Consider the following 20,112-nt stretch of genomic DNA (forward strand, 5'->3'; position numbering starts at 1 on the left):
AAGGCTTTACCTGTACGAACTGCCCGTGTATGCTAATGCTCAATTTGAAGATCCAGAAGGCAATGACCTTCTTCTTACAAATCCCTTCTCTTAAAATGTTGCCCATTCTTCAGGTTATCATCGTGTTCATGCTCCTCAGGATGGAACTTGGCCAGAGTGCCCGGGCACCGTCTTTTTCACCTGATGTGTACAATTTGAATGACAACTTCATGTCTTTGAACCTATGTCCTCAGAATAAGTGGAATCCTGTCTCCTACTGCTATATAGTTTCACCTGTGCTTTGGTGTGGGCTTGCTCAAACTCATTACAGTGGTCCCTGGGGGTAGGTGAGACAGGCTTACAGATATAGTCCCAAGGTACTTGACCAAAAGACAAACAGAGCCCTTGTCCACACCAAAAAACTGTTTACTCTTCCTCCATGTATTTCTCTGGGTAAACGTCCCCTGTGTGCCACTGCATTTGGAATTATTCTACAACCACACAGCTGGCCTCAAACAGTGTGAAGTGGAATATGCAAGTATGTATGTCAGCAGAATGAACTTAAAATACTTTATAACCCCTACTTTACAAAGGGCCTCCAACCGCCAGAATATTGGGCCTATCCTGTCCCTGAAAGATTGAAGGAGGAGGGCTACTGCGCATGTGTACCATCTGGCCACATGTGCTCGGCGTTAGCATGAGCTCCGCTGAGGTTAGAGGCAGAAGGACGGCTCATAAGCATCAAGGACCAGGAGCTCCAGGAGAACTGGTGCGCTTGGAACTCATCACTGCATATGGGGTATACATGAACTTGACACCGGATTGGACAGCACATAAAGAGGTCTGACTCTCTGGCTGATACCATGACATCCATCCCGGGAGCAGCACCTCATCCTTCTTCCTCTGTGGTACACACCTGACCCCAGACATAAGGCACACCCAATCAGAATCCTGAACATGAAAGCGACCACCGCATTAAAGCGAACAAAGGAAATGCAGTGGGATGTGCCTCATGTGAATATTTGGTCCTTAGAAGGGTCTGTAATCTTTTGGGAGGGCTAAGGTGTTCAAGATCTAAAACACAGAAATAGCATGACTTGCAACATAAATAGCAGTCAGAGAACACCCAAGCCACAACTCTAGGTCTACACTTTCAATTGAATGACAATATTAGAGCATGTTCCTAGCTGCTGAGTTGCAAGACCAAGGGCAAAACTGTGGTTGAAGGCACTTTCTAAGAGCAATGAGAATTGTACTGCAATCTGTTACGGTTTATATTTTTAAGTATGTGTTAAAGCAAGCAGTTCAGTTTCAGTAAAGAAAGAAAAAACAATCCTTGCCTCTGTTCCTCTCCTAAAATGCTATTGCTTCTAAGAGAGGCCCTGGTTATTCAGTGTAGCCACACACTGTGCTACTCCCTCATTCTTCAGCTTGCCAATGATTATGTTTGTGGTCAGACATCTTTTATTTTTAATTAGAACATTGGAATGTTGGGAGCTCCATTGTCTGCAATGGAGAGCTCCCAGCTTCTACGGGCCGGTAAAGGCCCGCAGAGCAACATTCCAATGTTCTACAAAGGCTTCTCGAAGCTCGAGGGGATTTATATCCCCTCGAGCTTCGAGAACCCTTTGTTTAATTTGTTAGAACATTCTGCCCTCTAGTGGCAGAATGTTCTAATAGCCTTATAGCCCTTCATAGCAGGGCTATACCGGCAATTAAAGTCCCGCTGTCGCATTAAAGTCCCTCGCCTTCGGCTCGGGCCTTTAACGATTCAGCGGGCCTTTAGTAGCCGGTATAGCCCACTACGGCGGGCTATAAGGCTATATTAGAACGTTGGAATGTTGTTAGCTCTATTGAAAGCAATGGAGTGCTCCGGGCTTATAATGGCTGGTATAAGCCTGGAGCTCCAACATTCCAATGCCTCTTTGTTCACAGCTCTGGCTGTTAACAAAGGCTTCAGGGAACCCGAGGGGATTCCAATCCCCTCACGCTCCCATAAGGCTTTGTTCTTTTTTGTTAGAACATTCTGTCCTCTAGTGGAAGAATGTTCTAATAGCTTTATGCCCTTCGTAGCTGGGATATACCGGCTATTAAAGTCCCTCTCCCTTGTTAAAGGCCCGAGCTGAACGCTGGAGAGGGCCTTTACTAGCCGGTATAGCCCTCTACGGCAGGCTATAAGGCTATATTCTATTCAATTTACTCTATTATTTTTTACTGTGAGTTGTATTGAGAACCATGCACTGAAGTTCACACTTTGAAATGAAGACAATACAAAACTGTGTAATGGAGAAAGACACACCTTAAAAGATGCTGCTAAGAAGGTGAAGAGCTGGCTGAAGGTCGGTTTGTACAAAAGGTATTTGTGGGGGTTCTCCCGCTTGGCTGGCTTCTCGGATGGGTCCTGAATAAAAGGAAGACAGGTTGGTCACAGCTTTTACGTTGGTCCTCATCAACTATTTTCCATTTATCCCCCAGTGTGTCCACACATCCTCCACATGACTACAAACTGTTCTTTAATCAGTAAAAAACAACATCCTATTATCAGAACAAGAATGTAGGAGAAAGAACTCATTAAAGAAGTTATCTGAAATCTGAGGTTGAAATTGCAGTGCTTTGTTCAACATGTTATCAGGACATGAAGGTCTGCAGCAGAATACAAAATTATAAGTTACCTATCGGTAATACTAGTTTATTTAAGTGCTTGTTCTCTGCAAATCAAATTCAAAACTTGTGATGGAAAGGCTGGTGACTACTTCTTATAAATAGAAAGGTTTTTGTTTTCTATGAGCTACGCTCTGTGATTTTTTTAATCAGTATCAAGAGTAATTTGTGTATTTTGGCCTTTCTCTTAAACACTAGTACAGAACTGGAATGCAGCTCGGAAGAAGGTGCAGTATAAGGCATTCCCAATTTTTTTTTATTTTAACACATATGGTATATTATATTTAGAATGCATATCATTTAACATTGTATTATGTGATATATACATATTGAGAGGCGCGAGGCACTTCCCATGGTTTGCGTGAGGCATTGTATGTCCTTTTGCCTCTCATAAATTGTAACACTAAATTTAAGTGGCAATTTCTTTACATTAATATCACTCACTGGTTTCAAAATGAAAATACAATTGAGATTGTGTTGAAAATTTGCCCTTTCTGCAGGGTCACCACAAATTTTCCCCTTTTGCTGGACCCTATATTGTTGTTAGCTGTAAAACTCTGTGCATTTTACCCCCCCCCCCACTAACTAGTGTCTGTGCTCCCCCGTTCAACATAGTGACATTTGCATACGACATTCTTAACTTAACTAAAAGTTCCTAGTATATGGTGCAAAGTGGAGTCTGGGCTTGTAAGTTAAATATCATTAGTGGACTGCAGCATACAATGTGCACCCAATACAGGGCCAGTGCAAATGTGACTGCAGGTTTACCATTTGTAACATGGCAGCTGCAGTTTTAATCCGCAAATATGACTGGTCAAAATTACCTCTTTTGACAAGTCAAAGCCTTTTTAAATATTTAAAAGCCACCCATACCTAGGCCTTATTGCCCACGAGGCAGTGAGCATCATACTTAAAAGAAGGACATGTGGGAATTTAATGTTAAACATGGCCTTACAATGGAAAAACCTCACACACTATTCTCACTGTACCAAGGATGGCTGTCCTGTGGGAAAATACAGAGTTACGTTACACATTTAATAATGCAAATTTTGTTTAGGAAAAAGCTTGAACAATAATTAAACAACTATTTTTAATTGTTATACAAAAATCCAATTCAATGGTGAAATTGGGTTTCTGATAAATATTAAGGAAAAGGTACTTTTAGGAAGTTACCTTTTCCCTGCTTAAAACTTCTGAAGGCCCTTTTGCATTTTTTCTCCCACTTCTTCCAGCCCATAACTAGCATTGGAATAGGCGTGAAATTCCTCTAAGGAGCAAACAACAGGCCAACCTGAACCTGACAGAATATTCATGGGGATACTGCGAGAATTCCTTTTGTCATTACACTGTCCAGTCCTGCTTGAATGTCAAATTCTGATTGACAGGTCAGCTCGGGTTTTACATAATACTTGGGGCGCACTTTAAGGGGCGAGAACAGGATGCCAAAACAATTCTACTGACTGGTTGTTGGAAAGTCCTCCTTTGTTCTGCCAGACTTCTGTTTTGTGGTTTTACTGTGAGGGGCCACTGATATTATGCAGCAAGGGAGGATCAGACTATGCAACAGTGTTGACTAAATTATGTACCAAGAAATGGCAAATCAAATGGTCTAATACAGCACATTTTATGATAATAGTATTTCAGAACGTTGTCCTTTTTTCACATGTTTACAGTGTCTGGGCAATGGTTTCACCTGATTAGTAAGTGTTTAACATCTAAATATAGTAATAAGCAACTGAAATGTGACCTGTCAACCTTTGCATAAGGCTTTTACTGAACATCAGCATGGAGCTACGCGATTTAAAAAACTTTTGATTCGTTTGAGCTAGAAAGAACATTTTTAGTTAACATCTGTAGATTATGCAGCAAAAGGTGGGTTATGTGCCAAATACATAGCTATGCGGAAAAAACCTACAGCCTCAGAATCGCATAATAACAGTGACCCTGTATTGAGGGTGCGGTGACTGCTTCACACTGAATTTTTGTTTTTGATATGGGAAGACACAGGGATTACCATAATTGGTGTAGCCAAAGACTATGACCTTCTTGAAAATGCCCAAAGTGGGGATGGTTAGCCCTGGGTATTTTTACCTCATTGGTTAGGACATGCCCGGGAATCAGTCCCAACCACTAGCTCGTTCCAGGCATAAATGTGGCACCTCCAGGCACCCACTTCATGACAGTCCTGGATCTCAGGAAGACAAGAAGAGGACTAAACTTCTAACTGTGCGGTCCCTTCAATGGCTCTACTAAAGTGACTGAAAGTCAGCTACATAGTCTATCGACTGCTTATAACCCTGAGTTAAAATGTATAAGTGTAAACACTGTTCTTAAACATGTGTTGACTTGTTTCTATCTTCTTTCTATGTTAAGGCCTCAGAAACCCTTTGGGTCTTGTCCCTGCTAGAGAAAAAGTTCAAACAAATAGATAATAAATATCCAACACATGTCCTTTTCTGAGCCTGCAAGGGCAGTGCCAGGAGGAAACCATCTCCTTGAAAAGAAATCTTCTCTATATATTGGAAATCTTGCCAAATCATATGCTCTTCTAGTACATAATGTGAAAGTCTTTAAAAGTGTAAGGCATTGTCCTCTTTTCAGAGGGTCAGTTTGAAATCAAGAATTAATTACTAGTATATTCTATATTCCTTTCTCACTACTTGCAGTGGCAGAACATTTACTGACAACCCATGTTGCTGATGTGTTTTATTGTCATATATCTGTTCACAATGATAAAAAAAAAGATGTTACAACAAAGTGTACAGCTCTTCACAGCATACTACTCAAATGTTACTCACCTGAAGCCCTGGCTTGTTCATTTGTGTTGACAAATTCATGGGTTCTCGCTCTAGAGCTTGCAGCATTCGGAACATGTCGACAGTCAACTCACTGAACTTGACCTAGAACACAAAAAACTTCAATAGTTAGCAGAAATAAAAGTGGTCTGCAAACTAAGGAAATGATTACGAAGAACAGGAATCAGACAACCGAACGTGAAGGAATACAACATATAAAATCTCTGGGTCTCCAAGGAGTAGAAGGGATGAAAACCAAAAAAGACAGCAAGATAACTTAGATGCACAATTTATTGTGTAAGGCATGGCGGGGAAATGAATGTGAGAAGAAGGTAATAAGTAATGTTCAAACCAACAAACACAGTTAACAATAACTTAAGAAAAGGGCAGCCTTGTCAGTTAATAATAACACAGCAGCGACACATATTTGCTAACCGGAAACATCTACAAAGGTAGTGACATGAAAAACAAGAATATTGAAAGACTTGATTTTGTGTCTCGCATATTGGTGCAAGGAAACATTGTTAACCTTCGCAAATGGGGTCTTTACCCCATAAAAATGACAATAAAGCTTAAAAAAAAAAAGACAAAAATCTGCTTTAAGATAATGGACTTCTTAATCCAAGAGAAGGAGCACATTCTTCTCTTAAAACAAGGTGGGTTCATGCTATCAAGAACACCTAGATGACAGGCTGTTAGGCTGACAATGTATTTTGTCTGCCACACTGTCCTTAAAGAAGACATTTCTAACTCTGACGGCTGCTGCCCAGTGAACTGATGGAGATCTGATCAACAGGCTGTCCAAGACTAGTCTCTTTGCAGAGCATCAGTGACTTAGATCATGCCCAGTGAGCTTGTTCAAGTCCTCTTGTATTGTAATATAGACATAGTGCTTCATACCCTACTGTGGGGCGCCGAAGCGCATTAACGAAAGGCTAGCACAATTCACTGTAGAGAATGGTGTGGTTTGCAGAATATTGCATTTGTTGTGACCCTATGTTGTCAGAGTTTTGATGTCATGCATGAGTGACCAGAGAGGTGCTCTTGTCTTGTTGCCTGGCGCGGTGCCTAGCATTATGATGGATTAGGAGGTCTGAGCGATAGGTTCACAAATTATCCTTGTAATTAGCTGTCAGTTTTAATTTACAGTGCGGGTCCACCTGCTATGTTTCGTGATTTCTAATATGCTTTCAGTTCACATCCCTTGCTGACTGCAGCAAGGTTACTGTAACGTGCTGTATCCATCTTTTCTTGCTACTGCTTACTTTGCCTACAAGATGTGTCCGTCTCCAAGACTAGACGCGTTGCATCTAGCCACCAGAGATGTCGCATTTGCAAACTAGTTTGCTCACCTGAAATGGTTTACATTTTTGTTATTCGTGAAGACTACCCGCTATGTCCCATTAATTTAGCTAGGCACCAGCCCATACACCTGGAGAGACTTTAGTCACATGATCCAAACTAGAAACTGTATGTGTTGTAGTGTATAAATTTGGGTTTTGCTTTTCCTGAGGGACTTTGGCACCACTACTGGTGTATGGAGATTGTTGGTAGCTTCTATGAATCAAAACCTATTCATTGTTGCAATAAACACTTTACAGATTCAACCAAAATATGAGGCAGAGGTTTCTTTGAAATAACGTTGACACAACTCTACCTCTGAGCGAGAGATGTTCCACAAACTCAGCCGTTCATAGCCTTAGTCTTTCACCTAAAGCCCGAATTTTCTGTACCTGTCCTGCACCGACACCATCCTTATCAGCATCTCTAGCCAATATAATTATTACACTACTAACTCCTTTCCCTCTCTTCTTTGTTCCCCATATCAACCCAGATCCCTCAACCTGCCTTCAGCAAATCTTCATGGACACAGTAAGGCGAAGCCCTAGTAATGAGGGGTGAAAATCAACCTCCCCTCTTATTGACACTCTGCCTTGTTCCTTAAGGAAAGTTGAAACACCTGAACTAAGAAAGCTTAATTCCAAACTGGAGGCGGCATCACAGAACATGTCACAGTATTCTAGTAGTGGCATTTCTCCCATTAACACCTTGAACACTGGTTCTGTCAAAGCAACTATACAACTTTACGGCGCATGAGAAGGACAAACTACACTACATCTAGGCTAACATTGCTGCTTTGGCATCGCATGAGGTGAACGCCTACCACAGAAATGTCTCCAAGCATCGCCAATGTCTATGAATTCACCACCTTAGCGGAATTTCCGATATATTATGTTTATCAGAGTGCTAAATCCTCCACTAATGAAGCAGGTAATCCCAAGGCCATGCATGAGCATCACCCAGCCAACATACCTATCATCACGAAATAGTTCAATATTGCCGTTCTACTCGGGGAGGTCCTTAACCCCTTCGATGCTATTGACGGAATGGTTCCGTCATGAGCGTCGGTTTGCCTGTGCTCATGACGGAACCATTCCGTCGTGAGCCCGTTGGCTCATTAGAACGTTCAGCACAGCGCGGGAATCTGCGCCGCGCTGAAGGTGTTAAGAAGTCCTAAGACAAACAAACACTAATAGCCTATGGCCAAGGTCCACTAGACAAATAGCAAACTCTTTGGTTCTCTGAAAGCAGTGTGGTCTTCTTTGTGACTTCCAGTGTGGCTTCCACCAACACGCATCGTTTATGATACATCTGAGCCAGATTCTGATAGATGTGCATTAATGCTTCCAAAACCCCCAGCTGCGTTCAACACTGATGATATCACTGATGATATAAAAAAAATTCTGGATCTAATGGAAACTAACTGTAGCGTCGGAATATATGGTTCAATTCATTCTCATTTAACAAGATCTCACCTGGTGAAGCTTGTTAACTATACGTACTTCACTAACATCACCCATGGGATCCTACAAGCATCAGCTTTGTCTCTGACCTATTCAATATGTACAAGGTATCTCCTGTATTTTTAACAGCCTAAAGATAGATATTATATTTAGAAATACATATGTGCTGCATATTCTCATTTACATAAGACACTAACATCAATGTTTCCAAAGGAAGAAGATGACCAGAGGTAAGTCAAGGAGTGCACAGTAAGCACCCAAACTGGGGACGCAATAAATGGTCGGTCACAGTGCATCGAAAACCAGGATCCTGCCATTAGGACGAGATAACCCACCATGCTCCTATTTCACCGGCATTCCTCCAATGGTTGCTGCTGTCTCCCTGTCAAAAAGTCTGTGAATTGAAGGTCACTTTTAACTAATACATTTCAATGACTACAGAAGAATAACAACACTAAATATGGGTGCTAACTTCTATGCTACGCGGAATCCTGTTCTTTCGACTTCAGTCTCAAAGGATGGCCCTTGTGCTAGCAATTCTCAGGACTGATTTCTGTGACAGTATCTGAATGTGCTTATCAGCACAGACGATAGATGAGTTTCTATCTGTAAAAAACCCGTGCAACCCACCTCATCCTAGGTCTGTAGCAAAATGATCAAATCTCTCCTGCGTTGATGTCAGTCCACTGATTGACCCACAAAACTAAAGGTTGGATCCATGACGCGCTCCTTCCTACCCTCTAAACTGATGTGCTATTTCTGCCGACCAGATATCAAATAGCGCCCCACTAAAACAAACTTGCTGCACACCCGCCGAGATACAAACATTTTGGGGGCAGAAGTTCTCTCCCCTAGAAGCTTGCACACTGTAGGCAAGTTTCCAACAATCCAGACGTTCCAGAAAAGGCATCAGCTCCTACTGGCTTTTGTATTCCAGTAGACTAGGTTTGCTAGGTATAGTGAGCGACCACCGATTTATCTTATTACTGTTCTGGTTGATAGCCTCATCTCAACGCTTTCTTCCATTGGAAAGTGAAGTGGCATTATTAGGGCAACACTAATGCTACAGAAAAACAATAAAGACATACAAAAAATATGATTTTGCTAGAAATTCTATGCTAAAAACAACATCAATTTCTAACCAGAGGCTGTATTCAGCTATGTCAAACCCAGAGCTTAGTTTATAAAAGAACAAGAGCAGGGGCCCAATGTTTTACTCAGCAGCTCGCAGCTAGCCCTAGGAAAGGTCTGGTGCCGGATACAAAGGCTGTGTAGTCTTGATTCCACTTCACGCGTCTTTCCTCCACCACCCGGCACTCCCTGCCTTTTTATTTCACTCTTGCAAGTTCTTTTTCCCTGGTTTCTTTTTTTCCTGGTTTCTCGTTTTCCCTTTTGAGGTTTTCTCTCTTTATCTGTGAATCAAAGTTTGTTTAGGAAAAATGACTGCTGGTCTCCAAAATTGAGTGCTGGAGGGCCCCGCCTGCAACCACTTGCTGACATTAACCCCTTCCCCGCGGGGCTAATTCCCCCGCTGTGCTGGGGGGAGGGGAGGTACGCGCAGCGCCGCGGTGCTCGTGATGAGCTCAGCTCGTCACGCAGCACGGTGGCGCTGTGCTCATGACGAGCTGAGCTTGTCATGACCACGCCCTTTCAAATGAAACGCCCAGCACAGCAGGGGAATTATCCCCGCGTGGGCGAGGCGCAACAGTCATGACGAGTCATGAGCACAGCGCGACCATGCCTCATGAGCACGGATGAGGTTAAGCACTGCTCGAACCCTACATTCCTAATGTAACCAACTTCCTAAAACCATGATGAACACAGCATCACTTCAAAACTTTGAAATTGTCACTCCTAATTTCATACCTTCAATGGGGACGGTTGGGAAAAAAATTAAGTATTCTTAATTTTGCCTAAACAAGGTTTCAAAGATGGTAGGGATAATGAAAAAGAGGGGCATGAGGATTGTTCCAAAGAAAAAAAAAGAGAATAAAAATATAATAGGAGAGAGACTGAGGAGACCAAGAAAAAAACTAAAAGAAACCTAACATTAAAAATATACAAATAAGAAAGAGAAAGAAAGTCAAAGAGAAAAGCGAAGTAGAAACTTAAAAATTGAAAAGAAATTCAAAGTAAAACATGCAAGCTTAGAGATAGGCTCATCAAAGAGGTTACTTTGAAATTGTTCCTCTCAGGCTCTTCCAAACATACACCAACCAATCCTTTCAACTGTTTTGTGAGGTGGCCTCACCTGATTGTTGCAGTTCCCAATGATCAGAGCGTCGGCGAGGGTCAGCTGGCCAACTATCATGCCCTGCTCCAGCATCGGGCTGCCTCCTTCGATGAGCCGATTTGCAATGATAACGATGGTGTTGTCATCATTCAAAACCATGACTGGGTCAGCCTGAAAGCAGAAAATCACAATGATCTTAATTTACACAAAAAAAAGACCAGCACTGAGTGTTCCAACAAATATTGCACATTAGAATCAACCTTCTTTGCCACAGCATGAAAAAGAAATCTGTAAGAATATTTTGCCATTAAAAATATAGACAACCTCACAGTCATTGTTCGCTAAATTATAATATCTGCTGCTTAGTAAGTGTGTACAATTTTATTTTTAAACTTTTCCAATATTTGTGAAATGCAACTCCTACAAAGTTTTTTTTTTTAAAGGGGGAGGTGCAATTTTAGCACCACAGTCCCACCCCAAGCCATGCGCCGTAATCACATCCCGCATCAGCCACCCACAGTGCTCCTCTTCTACAAACGAGAGTGCTTCTGGAGGCGGGAAGTTGCAGGTGAGCGGCTGTTGTAGAGCATATGTCTACCTGCAGCTGAGTCGTGTGCAAATGGCCCACGTATGGTGGCCATGTTCTTCCTGTGATCAGACGATTCTTTTAGACAGATGTCTTGTGCATCACTTTTAGCAGTCTCGGGCAATGTAAGAAAGGTTTGCAAAGGGACAGAATCCCGACTTTCTGGCTGTCCAAAGTTTCACCCACCACGGTCAGTTAAATGTATTATTATTTTTTATTTTACAAATAAATAATTTCTATGTTGTGACTGATTTCATAGAATTATGATTTTTTGGTATGAATCATCGATGTACCTGAATAGTATACCATAAAAAGTAGTTTCTGCCTAAGGAATCTCTTTGAACTGCACATGATGAAAAACAATGAATGATGCTTGTATAGTCAATCTAGGTGTCACTCACATACATACATCCTCACACACATAATCTCGCGTTTGAGATGTTGTCGAATTTACAAAGGAGAAAAGTCCTTGTGGGGCTCTAGAGTGAACAAACGTGGCTGTGCACCTGTGTGTGCCTGCCTGATGGTGTCATTCTACCATCTCTGGCAGACAAAGTGATGAATGTCAACTCCTGGCATCTGGTTACCCTCTCCGATATACAAGGGTATCTCTGGATTGGTTGAAACATGTTACAGACGTCCTTAGAATAACAGCTGCCATCCCTTGTGTAAAAGTGTCATATTGTTGACATTCTTGACATTAGGTTGTTCATTCGTGAATACTGATATTACCAGTGTGCTCTGGGGCTGAGAAAGTAGCATTTAACTCCAGAAGATGCCCCCAAAAATGGGACATGATCTGGGGACGATGGAGACCATACAGGGGACACTGAGAGGGGTGATGGGGAGGATAGGGGAAGATAAGTGAATGTGAGTAAACCTCAAATCTCAGTAGCCTTAAGAACTTTGGACTACATAAGTGGGGAATCAACCTGTGGATTAAGGAACCAATGTATTGAAAATATGTGCATTCTTTGTATTATGTGTGCAAAAGAAGTCCTTACCAATTGTTTAATATAAAGATATTTAAAAATTAAAAAAGAGTCTATCCTTGCCACCATAGTGGATCCAGTCTACAAACATCTACTTTTATTTCCTGCTCATCATTGAATGCCTCTATTTACAGGAGCTGGATAATCAAAAAAATAGATGAACTGGATGATGAAAAAGTACAACTACGAGGACAAACAAGAACAGAATCACATCCAATTTGCAGAGCTGGCATGTCTCAAATATTTCAATAGAGAAGATATCATAGGGTACTTGAATGACTACACAAGATTTCCAGTAGAAGCTCATTGATCTATTGACACAGAACACTGGAACAATGTCCAGAACTCAGTAGTCTGGTAATATAATATCTAGAATGTCCTGCAACCAGAGCATCATCGGAGCAGGTTTTCAGTGAAACCGGGGCAGTTATTATAATCAGAAGGACAAGTAGAGAGATTCATGATGCTCAAAATAAACAATAATTTTATTCCCAAGAATTATCAGGCTTCTCAAGACACAAAGTGGATCAGGATAATTTCTCAGTGATTATAAGTGTAGCAAGTGATCGTCTTCATGAAAAAGTCCTTGATTATGAAATGAACTGTACATACTAAAAAGTAACAACACGATGTCTGTAGTAAAAAAAATGTAACATATTTTGTGTACCAAGAGATGCATATATACAAGAATGTGCTAGTGGGTTTAGTGTGCAAGTTAATCAATGACATTTTTATTTTGGCCCTATGAGTGGTGTGAAAAAAGACAAGTAATTTAACCATAAGGTCAACCATAAACTTGGCTATGAACCATGGCATCTGATGTTTTAATGGATGCTTTCATTTCTGAAAGAACTAGATGACATCCATACCTAACCTTTCAATCCCATGCTTCACTGTCAATAAAGAGTGAGGACAAAAAAAAAAACATTACCATAGTGTTGGCATTAGTGGCACATTGGTAGCCACTGTAGCTACTGTGCCATGTTGAGAGCACCCATGCTATTATGTGTCTATGTCTGGCACACGGAGGACCCTTGCTTAGAAGGTGTATATCTGCTAACTGATGAAAATGAGAATCTTAAGTTGAGAGACTAAACATATATTCACTAAAATGACAACCTATTTTTTGAGAAAAAAGATGCGTTTTTCTTACAATTAAAACTTTGTGAGTGGAAGAATCAAGCTTATTTGCCCAAGATGAAAATGGCCATTGGACAGCAAAACAAAGGTATTTCTAAGAAACTGATAAGCTGGTGTTTGAGGGCAATCTAAGTATATTTGCAAACTTCATGCTGATTCGGTGAGTGTATTACTGATGTTAGTTCTTTGATGCCAGATGCCACTTGCTGCTAAACAAGATATTTTATCATCTGTGAGGCGGTATTTCAACATATGCATTGATAAAACTGCTTACGAAACTATAGCTACTGCTCGAGCCCCATGCTTGTAAAACTGGCGACACCTAAAAATATATATTGGTGTTTTGACCATTTAAGGTCTCCTCAACCGGAGTGGTAAGCAGTAAAACACCTGTCTGAGCTGAAGAACACTTCTGCCACACAAACCTGAAAATGATCAGATCTGGTTAAATCCCCAGTACATCCTTTGCCAGTAGATCCACGGTGACACAAATCAAAGTATAAAGAGTAGTGCATGAAAGGACATAACAGGTGAACAGCTGTTGGCAAAAAGAAGGGCTGTCACAGTGAATGTTTTGAAACAAAGATACAAACTTATTGGAAGCCTTTGCAGCTTCTTTAGGTGACTGGAGAGAGGAGTAGAGTGATGAAGTTGGAGATGCCTTGCCAGTGGATTGATGCTCAGTGGTAGCAAATGAGTTGGGGAAGCCAGCAAGTCTAAATAAAGGGTGTAGGCCTAGTCCAGACAGGAGCAAACAATGGCCTGAATGATACTGCAATGTTTCATGGTCTTTCTTCGGCAGAATCTGAAGGAGGTGCTACATTTTCTCTTGTTTTTTCCAATGCACTCAAGATGCTGAAGCCTTGCCTTGTCTCTACATATCACCGAACAGTCAAGACCTGGGGACAGCGGAGGCTAATGTCTACCAACTGCCTGCCCCCTGGAACACGCCTTTTATATTACCAATATTTCTAAAATCAACATTCCCTTAAAAATATAGCCTTTTTTTTCAAATGCAGTATTTAAATTTTAGATATGTAGAAATAAATTTGAAGGCGAATGATCTAGGGACAGATGTATGTAGGAACCGTTTTCCGATTCCCTAATTGCGAATCCTTGCGATTCACAAATAGGAAATCGAAAAAACGACATGTATGAAAGTGTGTTGAACACTTTCTGCGATTTCTAGGAGGTCACAAATGACCTACCTGATGGATATTATTGAGGTAGGTCGCAATTTGAGACTCCCAAGGAATCGCTAAAATCATGGGGATGGTGGCCTGCTGGGGTCAACAGACCACCATGTCCGAGATTGCTTTTAAATAAAGCAAAATTTCATTTAAAACTCAGACCATTTTCCTTGAAGGAAAACAGGTTGTATTTAAAAAAGAAAATGAAAGAAAAGGATGCTCTTCATTTTGTAAGAGCAGGCAGTGATCCGTGGGACCGCTGCCTACTCTGAAAAAACGTTTTTGCTGCCATCCCCAAAGGGGAAAGGGTCCCTTGCGAATGGGTTACCACCTACTTGACGTACTTGATAAAATGCGATCGCATTTACAGTCAAAAACCATTCATACATACCATTACTATTTGCGATTTGGAAGGGACGTCCTAAGCACGCCTCTTCCAAAATCGCGAACCGCAAACCCATTTTGCGATTACCGAATCGCAAAATAGGGTTTGCTACACGTGAAAAGCACTTTTTGCATTTACAAACGGGCCAATTCTGTGAATCGGCCCGTTTGCAAACACAAAAATGCTTGATACATGGGGCCCCTAGTTACCGTGGGCTGCTGTGGTGTTGTGTTCGGCAGGTTATTACAACAAGGATATTCTATAGTATGTGTTTGATGGAAAAGCTCAAAAAACACAAAGCAGTGGAGAAATAGAGACTGTTATTTTGGATCAAACACACCAAAGACTCTTTTCTCTGATTGGTGGACTCGTCTGAAAACTTGGATCACTGACACTGCACAGATTTGTGGACTGGTATGAGAAGCATATCTGGAGAAAGAAACAGTTGGCATTTCTCAGCTCAAAGCTGCATTTATACCAATGGTCCAGTCCTCCTGTACATATCAACATATTAAAACATATTTAGTTTATAAATAGGGTTCCTCGTTTTATGATATTTCTTGGATACGTCTGTCTGTATTTCGCCATACTTATTTCTGGCTACAATTATTATGTAAAAAATGAATTTGTAGCTCGGATATATTTCCACATTTATTTAACTGATAATAGAGCACTCATATTTTTTTGCCTGCAGGGTTTTAGAATTTTTAGCAGGCAGGTATAATAAAACAATGCAACCATGTGATAAATTGTAGCATTATAGTACAAGCATATGTTGAGATATGTGCTTAATTAAGGAAATCTAAATTTATTTTTAACTCCCCATTCTGTCAACGTGCCCAGCTACTGGCCAGGAATACATACAGGACAGCATGTAGAGTCACTAAAAAGAAGCCCAATTTTCTGTATTTTTCTGCTTTCAAAAAAGTAATATAATAACAAAACACATTGTTTTCTGTCTGTATTTATCAACATAAATTGAAAACTATCTGCTAAATGCTTCAACGTTCGTTTTTGCGAGTCCTTAATTGCGAAGTTTAAGGATTTGCATTTAGGGACTCGCAAAATCAAGATGCATGTAGGATTTGCTAAAATATTAGCAATTCCTAAATATTCATTATCTGCGACTCGCAGAGTGCGATTCGCAAATAAGGAATGACATCTCATTGATTCCTATCGGCCAAGATTCCCATAGGAATGAATGGGAAGGAATTATCAATTTGCGATTAGCAATTAGCTAATCGCAATTTGAGAATGCAATTTTCAAGGGTGACGGGTGTCCATAGGACACCCTGTTGCACCCCTTAAATTGAACTGGACACTGGTATTGCGCACACACATGTCCCAAGGACATGTGTGTGTGTAACATACAACTTTGAAAGATGCACTTTAGTGCATTTTTCACAGTTTTCGCTATTTACCATGAAGTTTGATTTCACGGTAAATAGCGACCCCTATCAGCGAAATCGCTAGCTATTTTACATTCATGCATTGAATTTAAGGAATCTCAATTTGAGATTCCTTAAATGCAATCGCAAATAGCGATTTATGCATTTGAGATGATGCATCCCAAATGCATAAATACCGGTTGCAGAGGGGCAGATTCTGAGAATCTGCCCCTTTGCGAACGGTATTTCGCTTGATGCATCTAGCTGTTAGGGCTTTATTTATAAAAAAAAAGATAATTTAAAAAATAAAACATTTCAAAATACGTTTAAATATCAATTTAGTTTCAAGTTAACCATCAGCCTAGACAACCCTGTCAATACTGATGTGTGAAACACCATGGAGAATAGCTTAGAAGCTAATTAAAGTCTGTCTTCTATGTTGATTGCTGTCGCCAGTGAAGTGGCCTATCAGAGGCTTCGCCAAGTATGCATTCAGAAGATGGGGCAACTAAACACAGGCTTTGGTCACACACGGTTGCTGCTCACTTTGATCAAAAGCAGACTGAACTGACATACATACTGCAAAGCGTGAACACTGCGATATTATTGGTTTTATAAAGAGCACTAATAATAGGGATAATATTGATTTATTTGCCTACTTTATTTAGCATCTGCACTGCCACTGCACTGTCTGGGTCAGACAGAAAAAGTAAGGAGGCTGCAATAAAAAGAAGATGACGTTGTGGTGGCTCTTCAGTACTCATCACTGTGGAGATATGGCCGAGTCGCAAACGTCAAAAGTTCTAAAGGGAGGCACCCACCACGTGAGGTACCCAAACCTCTACACCCACCAAAGGCAGTTATATCTGTGGCCCGAGGCCAGTAGATACTAGGAGGTTGACTCTACATGTGAGGTGGATGTCAGGAAGCGAGTGCTGGTGTCGAGGGGATCCCAGACATAGGAACCTGTGAGTACCCAATCCAGGATCTGGAAGTCTATGCAATGCTAAGACAGGGGCCAAGTTGGAGAGCAATGTCCTTGAACTCATGGGTGGTGTAGTAATATACGTGATATTGCATATAGTGGGTTTTATTCACAAAGGTATTTTTGAGTTTTAACCCGTTGAGTGCTCATGACGAGATCAGCTCGTCATGAGGCACGTTGACCTGCACTCATGACGAGCTGAGCTCGTCACCGCCGTTGGAACGTTCGCACGCGGGGATAATTTCCCCGCCGTGCTGAACGTTCCAAAATGGGTGTGGTCTCAGCTCCACTGTGCCTCAAGACGAGCTGAGCTCGTCAAAAGCACAGCCGCGCTCGGACCCCCTCTTCCCTGCACAGCGGGGGGGAAACACCCTGCAGTGAAGGGCTTAATGTAGTATACCTGTAATGCTCTTCTACATACCTGGCCCCAAAAGATCTAAAATGGGAATATTTAAGAAATCGAACAAACAATTATTACAAATAGAAAGGGCTTTGTCCCCGTTTCAGTTTTACTAAAATGGAGTAGGACATTTGGGGCTGATTCAGAAAGGCATGTCAGAGTATGTTCCTGTAAGAGTATGTAAAAGAATACTCTAGAAATACTACTTCCTGTAAGAGTATGTAAAAGAACACTCTAGAAATACTATTACCTGTAAGAGTATGTAAAAGAACACTCTAGAAATACTACTGTCTGTAAGAGTATGTAAAAGAAAACTCCTGGTAATAGTTCATGTAAAAGAATACTCCTGTAGTACTACTGCCCATAAGAGTATGTAAAAGAATACTCCTGTAGTACTATTTCACATGCTCATTTTGTGACCTATCTCACACAGCTCTTGTGTTGTCACATGACACGTCATGAGTGTGCAGCCTCTTTTGGGGGTGGCATGGAGGTGGGCATCCGTGTGCAGCCCAGGTTCCTCAGTTTTTGAGTTTTTCTTTATCAAGGTCACTTGGTGTTGTGAGTACAGACACACCCTTGTGCACGTGCACAGCTGTGCATTCTATCACTCTGAACTTGGAGGAGGTTTGGACTCCTCCCAGTGAAAGTATTAAGGTAAATGCCCCCGAGCCTCGTCGGGAGCTAATGGACCAACAGAAGCGCTCATGCATATTTAAAGATCCCTCCGCTCTCTACGCTGCGGTGCACCGGGCATGCACTCGGCGCACAGCCCTGCAGGTGCGCGTGCACCGGGCCCATTAGAGAGGGCGGGCAGCTTGGAAAGACGCCCGAGGCCATCTGCAGGCAGATCTTAAAACGGCAGCAGGCTGTGGCGGGAAAGCCTGCCTGGGCTAAACTCGGGGTATCCCCCTCTCCCCCGCCCCCCCCCCCGCACCAGCATCACGCTGATGAGCCCGAGCAAGCTGCTAGGGTGCAGGGGCGGCCTTAGGCATGTGCAAGCTGTGCACCTGCACAGGGCCGCCAAACCCCAGTGGCCACCACGCCAATATATATCCTTAATATAATAATCCTCTGAGGATGGATACATATTTGCGTGGCGCCCCCTTGCAGGAATTTCACGGCTCCGGCTCTGTTCCACTTCAAAACGCCCTGACACCTCTCCCCCCCCCCCTCTTCACTGGCCTCCGCGGCTGAGTTCCTCTGGCAGCCCCCGACCTAGGTTCCCGGCCAAGGGCCGCCTTGAGCCTAGAGCCGCCCCTGTATGGTGTACCGTGCTGCAGCTCTGCTGAGACACTAGAGTACAGACACAAAGGTTGGAAGACAACAGAGCTTCCAACGTGCTCTCAGCACTTCAATAACTTACTCCGACCTGCCCTGGTGAGATGGGATTTAAGTGTACGGAGTTGATCCAGTACAAAGTATTGCAAGGGAGTCCAAATGCCTTACAGAAGACACAAGAACAAGGCTGTGTTGTATTCCAGCATGACTGTGGGGAGCAGACTGTGCAATTCTTTGCCGAGAATCTATGCAACGCATAAGGTGAACCCTAAAACGGCTGCATTCTGGAGTAAAAATCATAAGGGACCCTATAGAGGACGGAAAATATGTGGAACGGAATATGTGACAGGAAAAGAGAACAAGGCTTAGGTGAGCATGGGTGGGCAGGAAGGAATATCCTAAGTTTAAAAGAGGATTATTGGGAACATTTCTGGATCCAACTCTAACGTACAGAAAAAGTATGGAACTGTGAAAGAACTCTTTGATCACTCCTCCTAAACTATGGTTTTGATAATTTTCCAGGACGACTGAATTGTACGCATGCAGAAGCTCAACCAGTTGGAAAATTCTACAAAACTAAATCTGATGCAATTATGCATTTGCACAAGATCCTTTTTTTCATTTTTTCTCTATGCATGTAATATTCTTCCCATGCACAAACACACCACTTTTCTTATGATCCCATCACACCGTAAAATGATCCGCTCCATTGCTCTAGACCTCCCTTCTCCTACCCGTAAAGGAGTAAATCTCTGTATGTTTCCAGGATATGAAACTTCCAGCAAAGAATGAGCGCGTGTTCTAATTTCTCAGATAGGACTTCCCCGGAATGCTCACAAAACTCCGTTTTATCCTAAAATTGCAAATGCAGAAATTCTGCGACAATGGCAGAATTTTTATATTCCCGAATCCCATTTGCAATAGTAAGCTTCAGTCAATCCTGTAAATTTTGTCCTCAAACCCAAGGTGAACGCAACCAGCTTTAGGAACGGGGCTGATTTGTCTACACCTGATCCTTCCAAGCTCTTCCCAAGTTCCCATAGCACGGATTTATTTTATGATAAGGGTATCTTCAGATGGACTATAAAAAATTGACATGTACATCAAACCACCCTGTAACGCATAACAACATTCATGCACCCCCACTGATGCTTCACACCGCCGCAACGGTCATTGCAGGCCTTCAACGAGTTTAACACCAAAAAAATACAAAAATACCCCCACACAAAACAGGAGGTACGACAGACGCATTCATATATATTTAAAGTCACAAAAGATTAGAGTAATATACAT

At 41.9% G+C, this 20,112-nt stretch overlaps 1 protein-coding gene across 2 annotated transcripts in view; it reads right to left on the minus strand.

Moving 5' to 3' along the window:
* The window catches only part of SCAI (suppressor of cancer cell invasion), a 602,691-nt gene that overhangs the window by 102,902 nt on the left and 479,677 nt on the right, over window positions 1-20,112 (minus strand). For both annotated transcript variants that reach the window (XM_086924673.1, XM_086924674.1), the window contains 3 exons: window positions 10,491-10,643; window positions 5,439-5,540; window positions 2,279-2,380 (listed from right to left, as the gene is read on the minus strand). In XM_086924673.1, coding sequence (XP_086780799.1) covers window positions 2,279-2,380; window positions 5,439-5,540; window positions 10,491-10,643 — 357 coding nt within the window. The remainder of the gene's footprint in view (window positions 1-2,278; window positions 2,381-5,438; window positions 5,541-10,490; window positions 10,644-20,112) is intronic.

This window comes from Lissotriton vulgaris, chromosome 5 (genome assembly GCF_964263255.1).
Source record: "Lissotriton vulgaris chromosome 5, aLisVul1.2, whole genome shotgun sequence".
Taxonomy (NCBI): Eukaryota; Metazoa; Chordata; class Amphibia; order Caudata; family Salamandridae; genus Lissotriton; species Lissotriton vulgaris.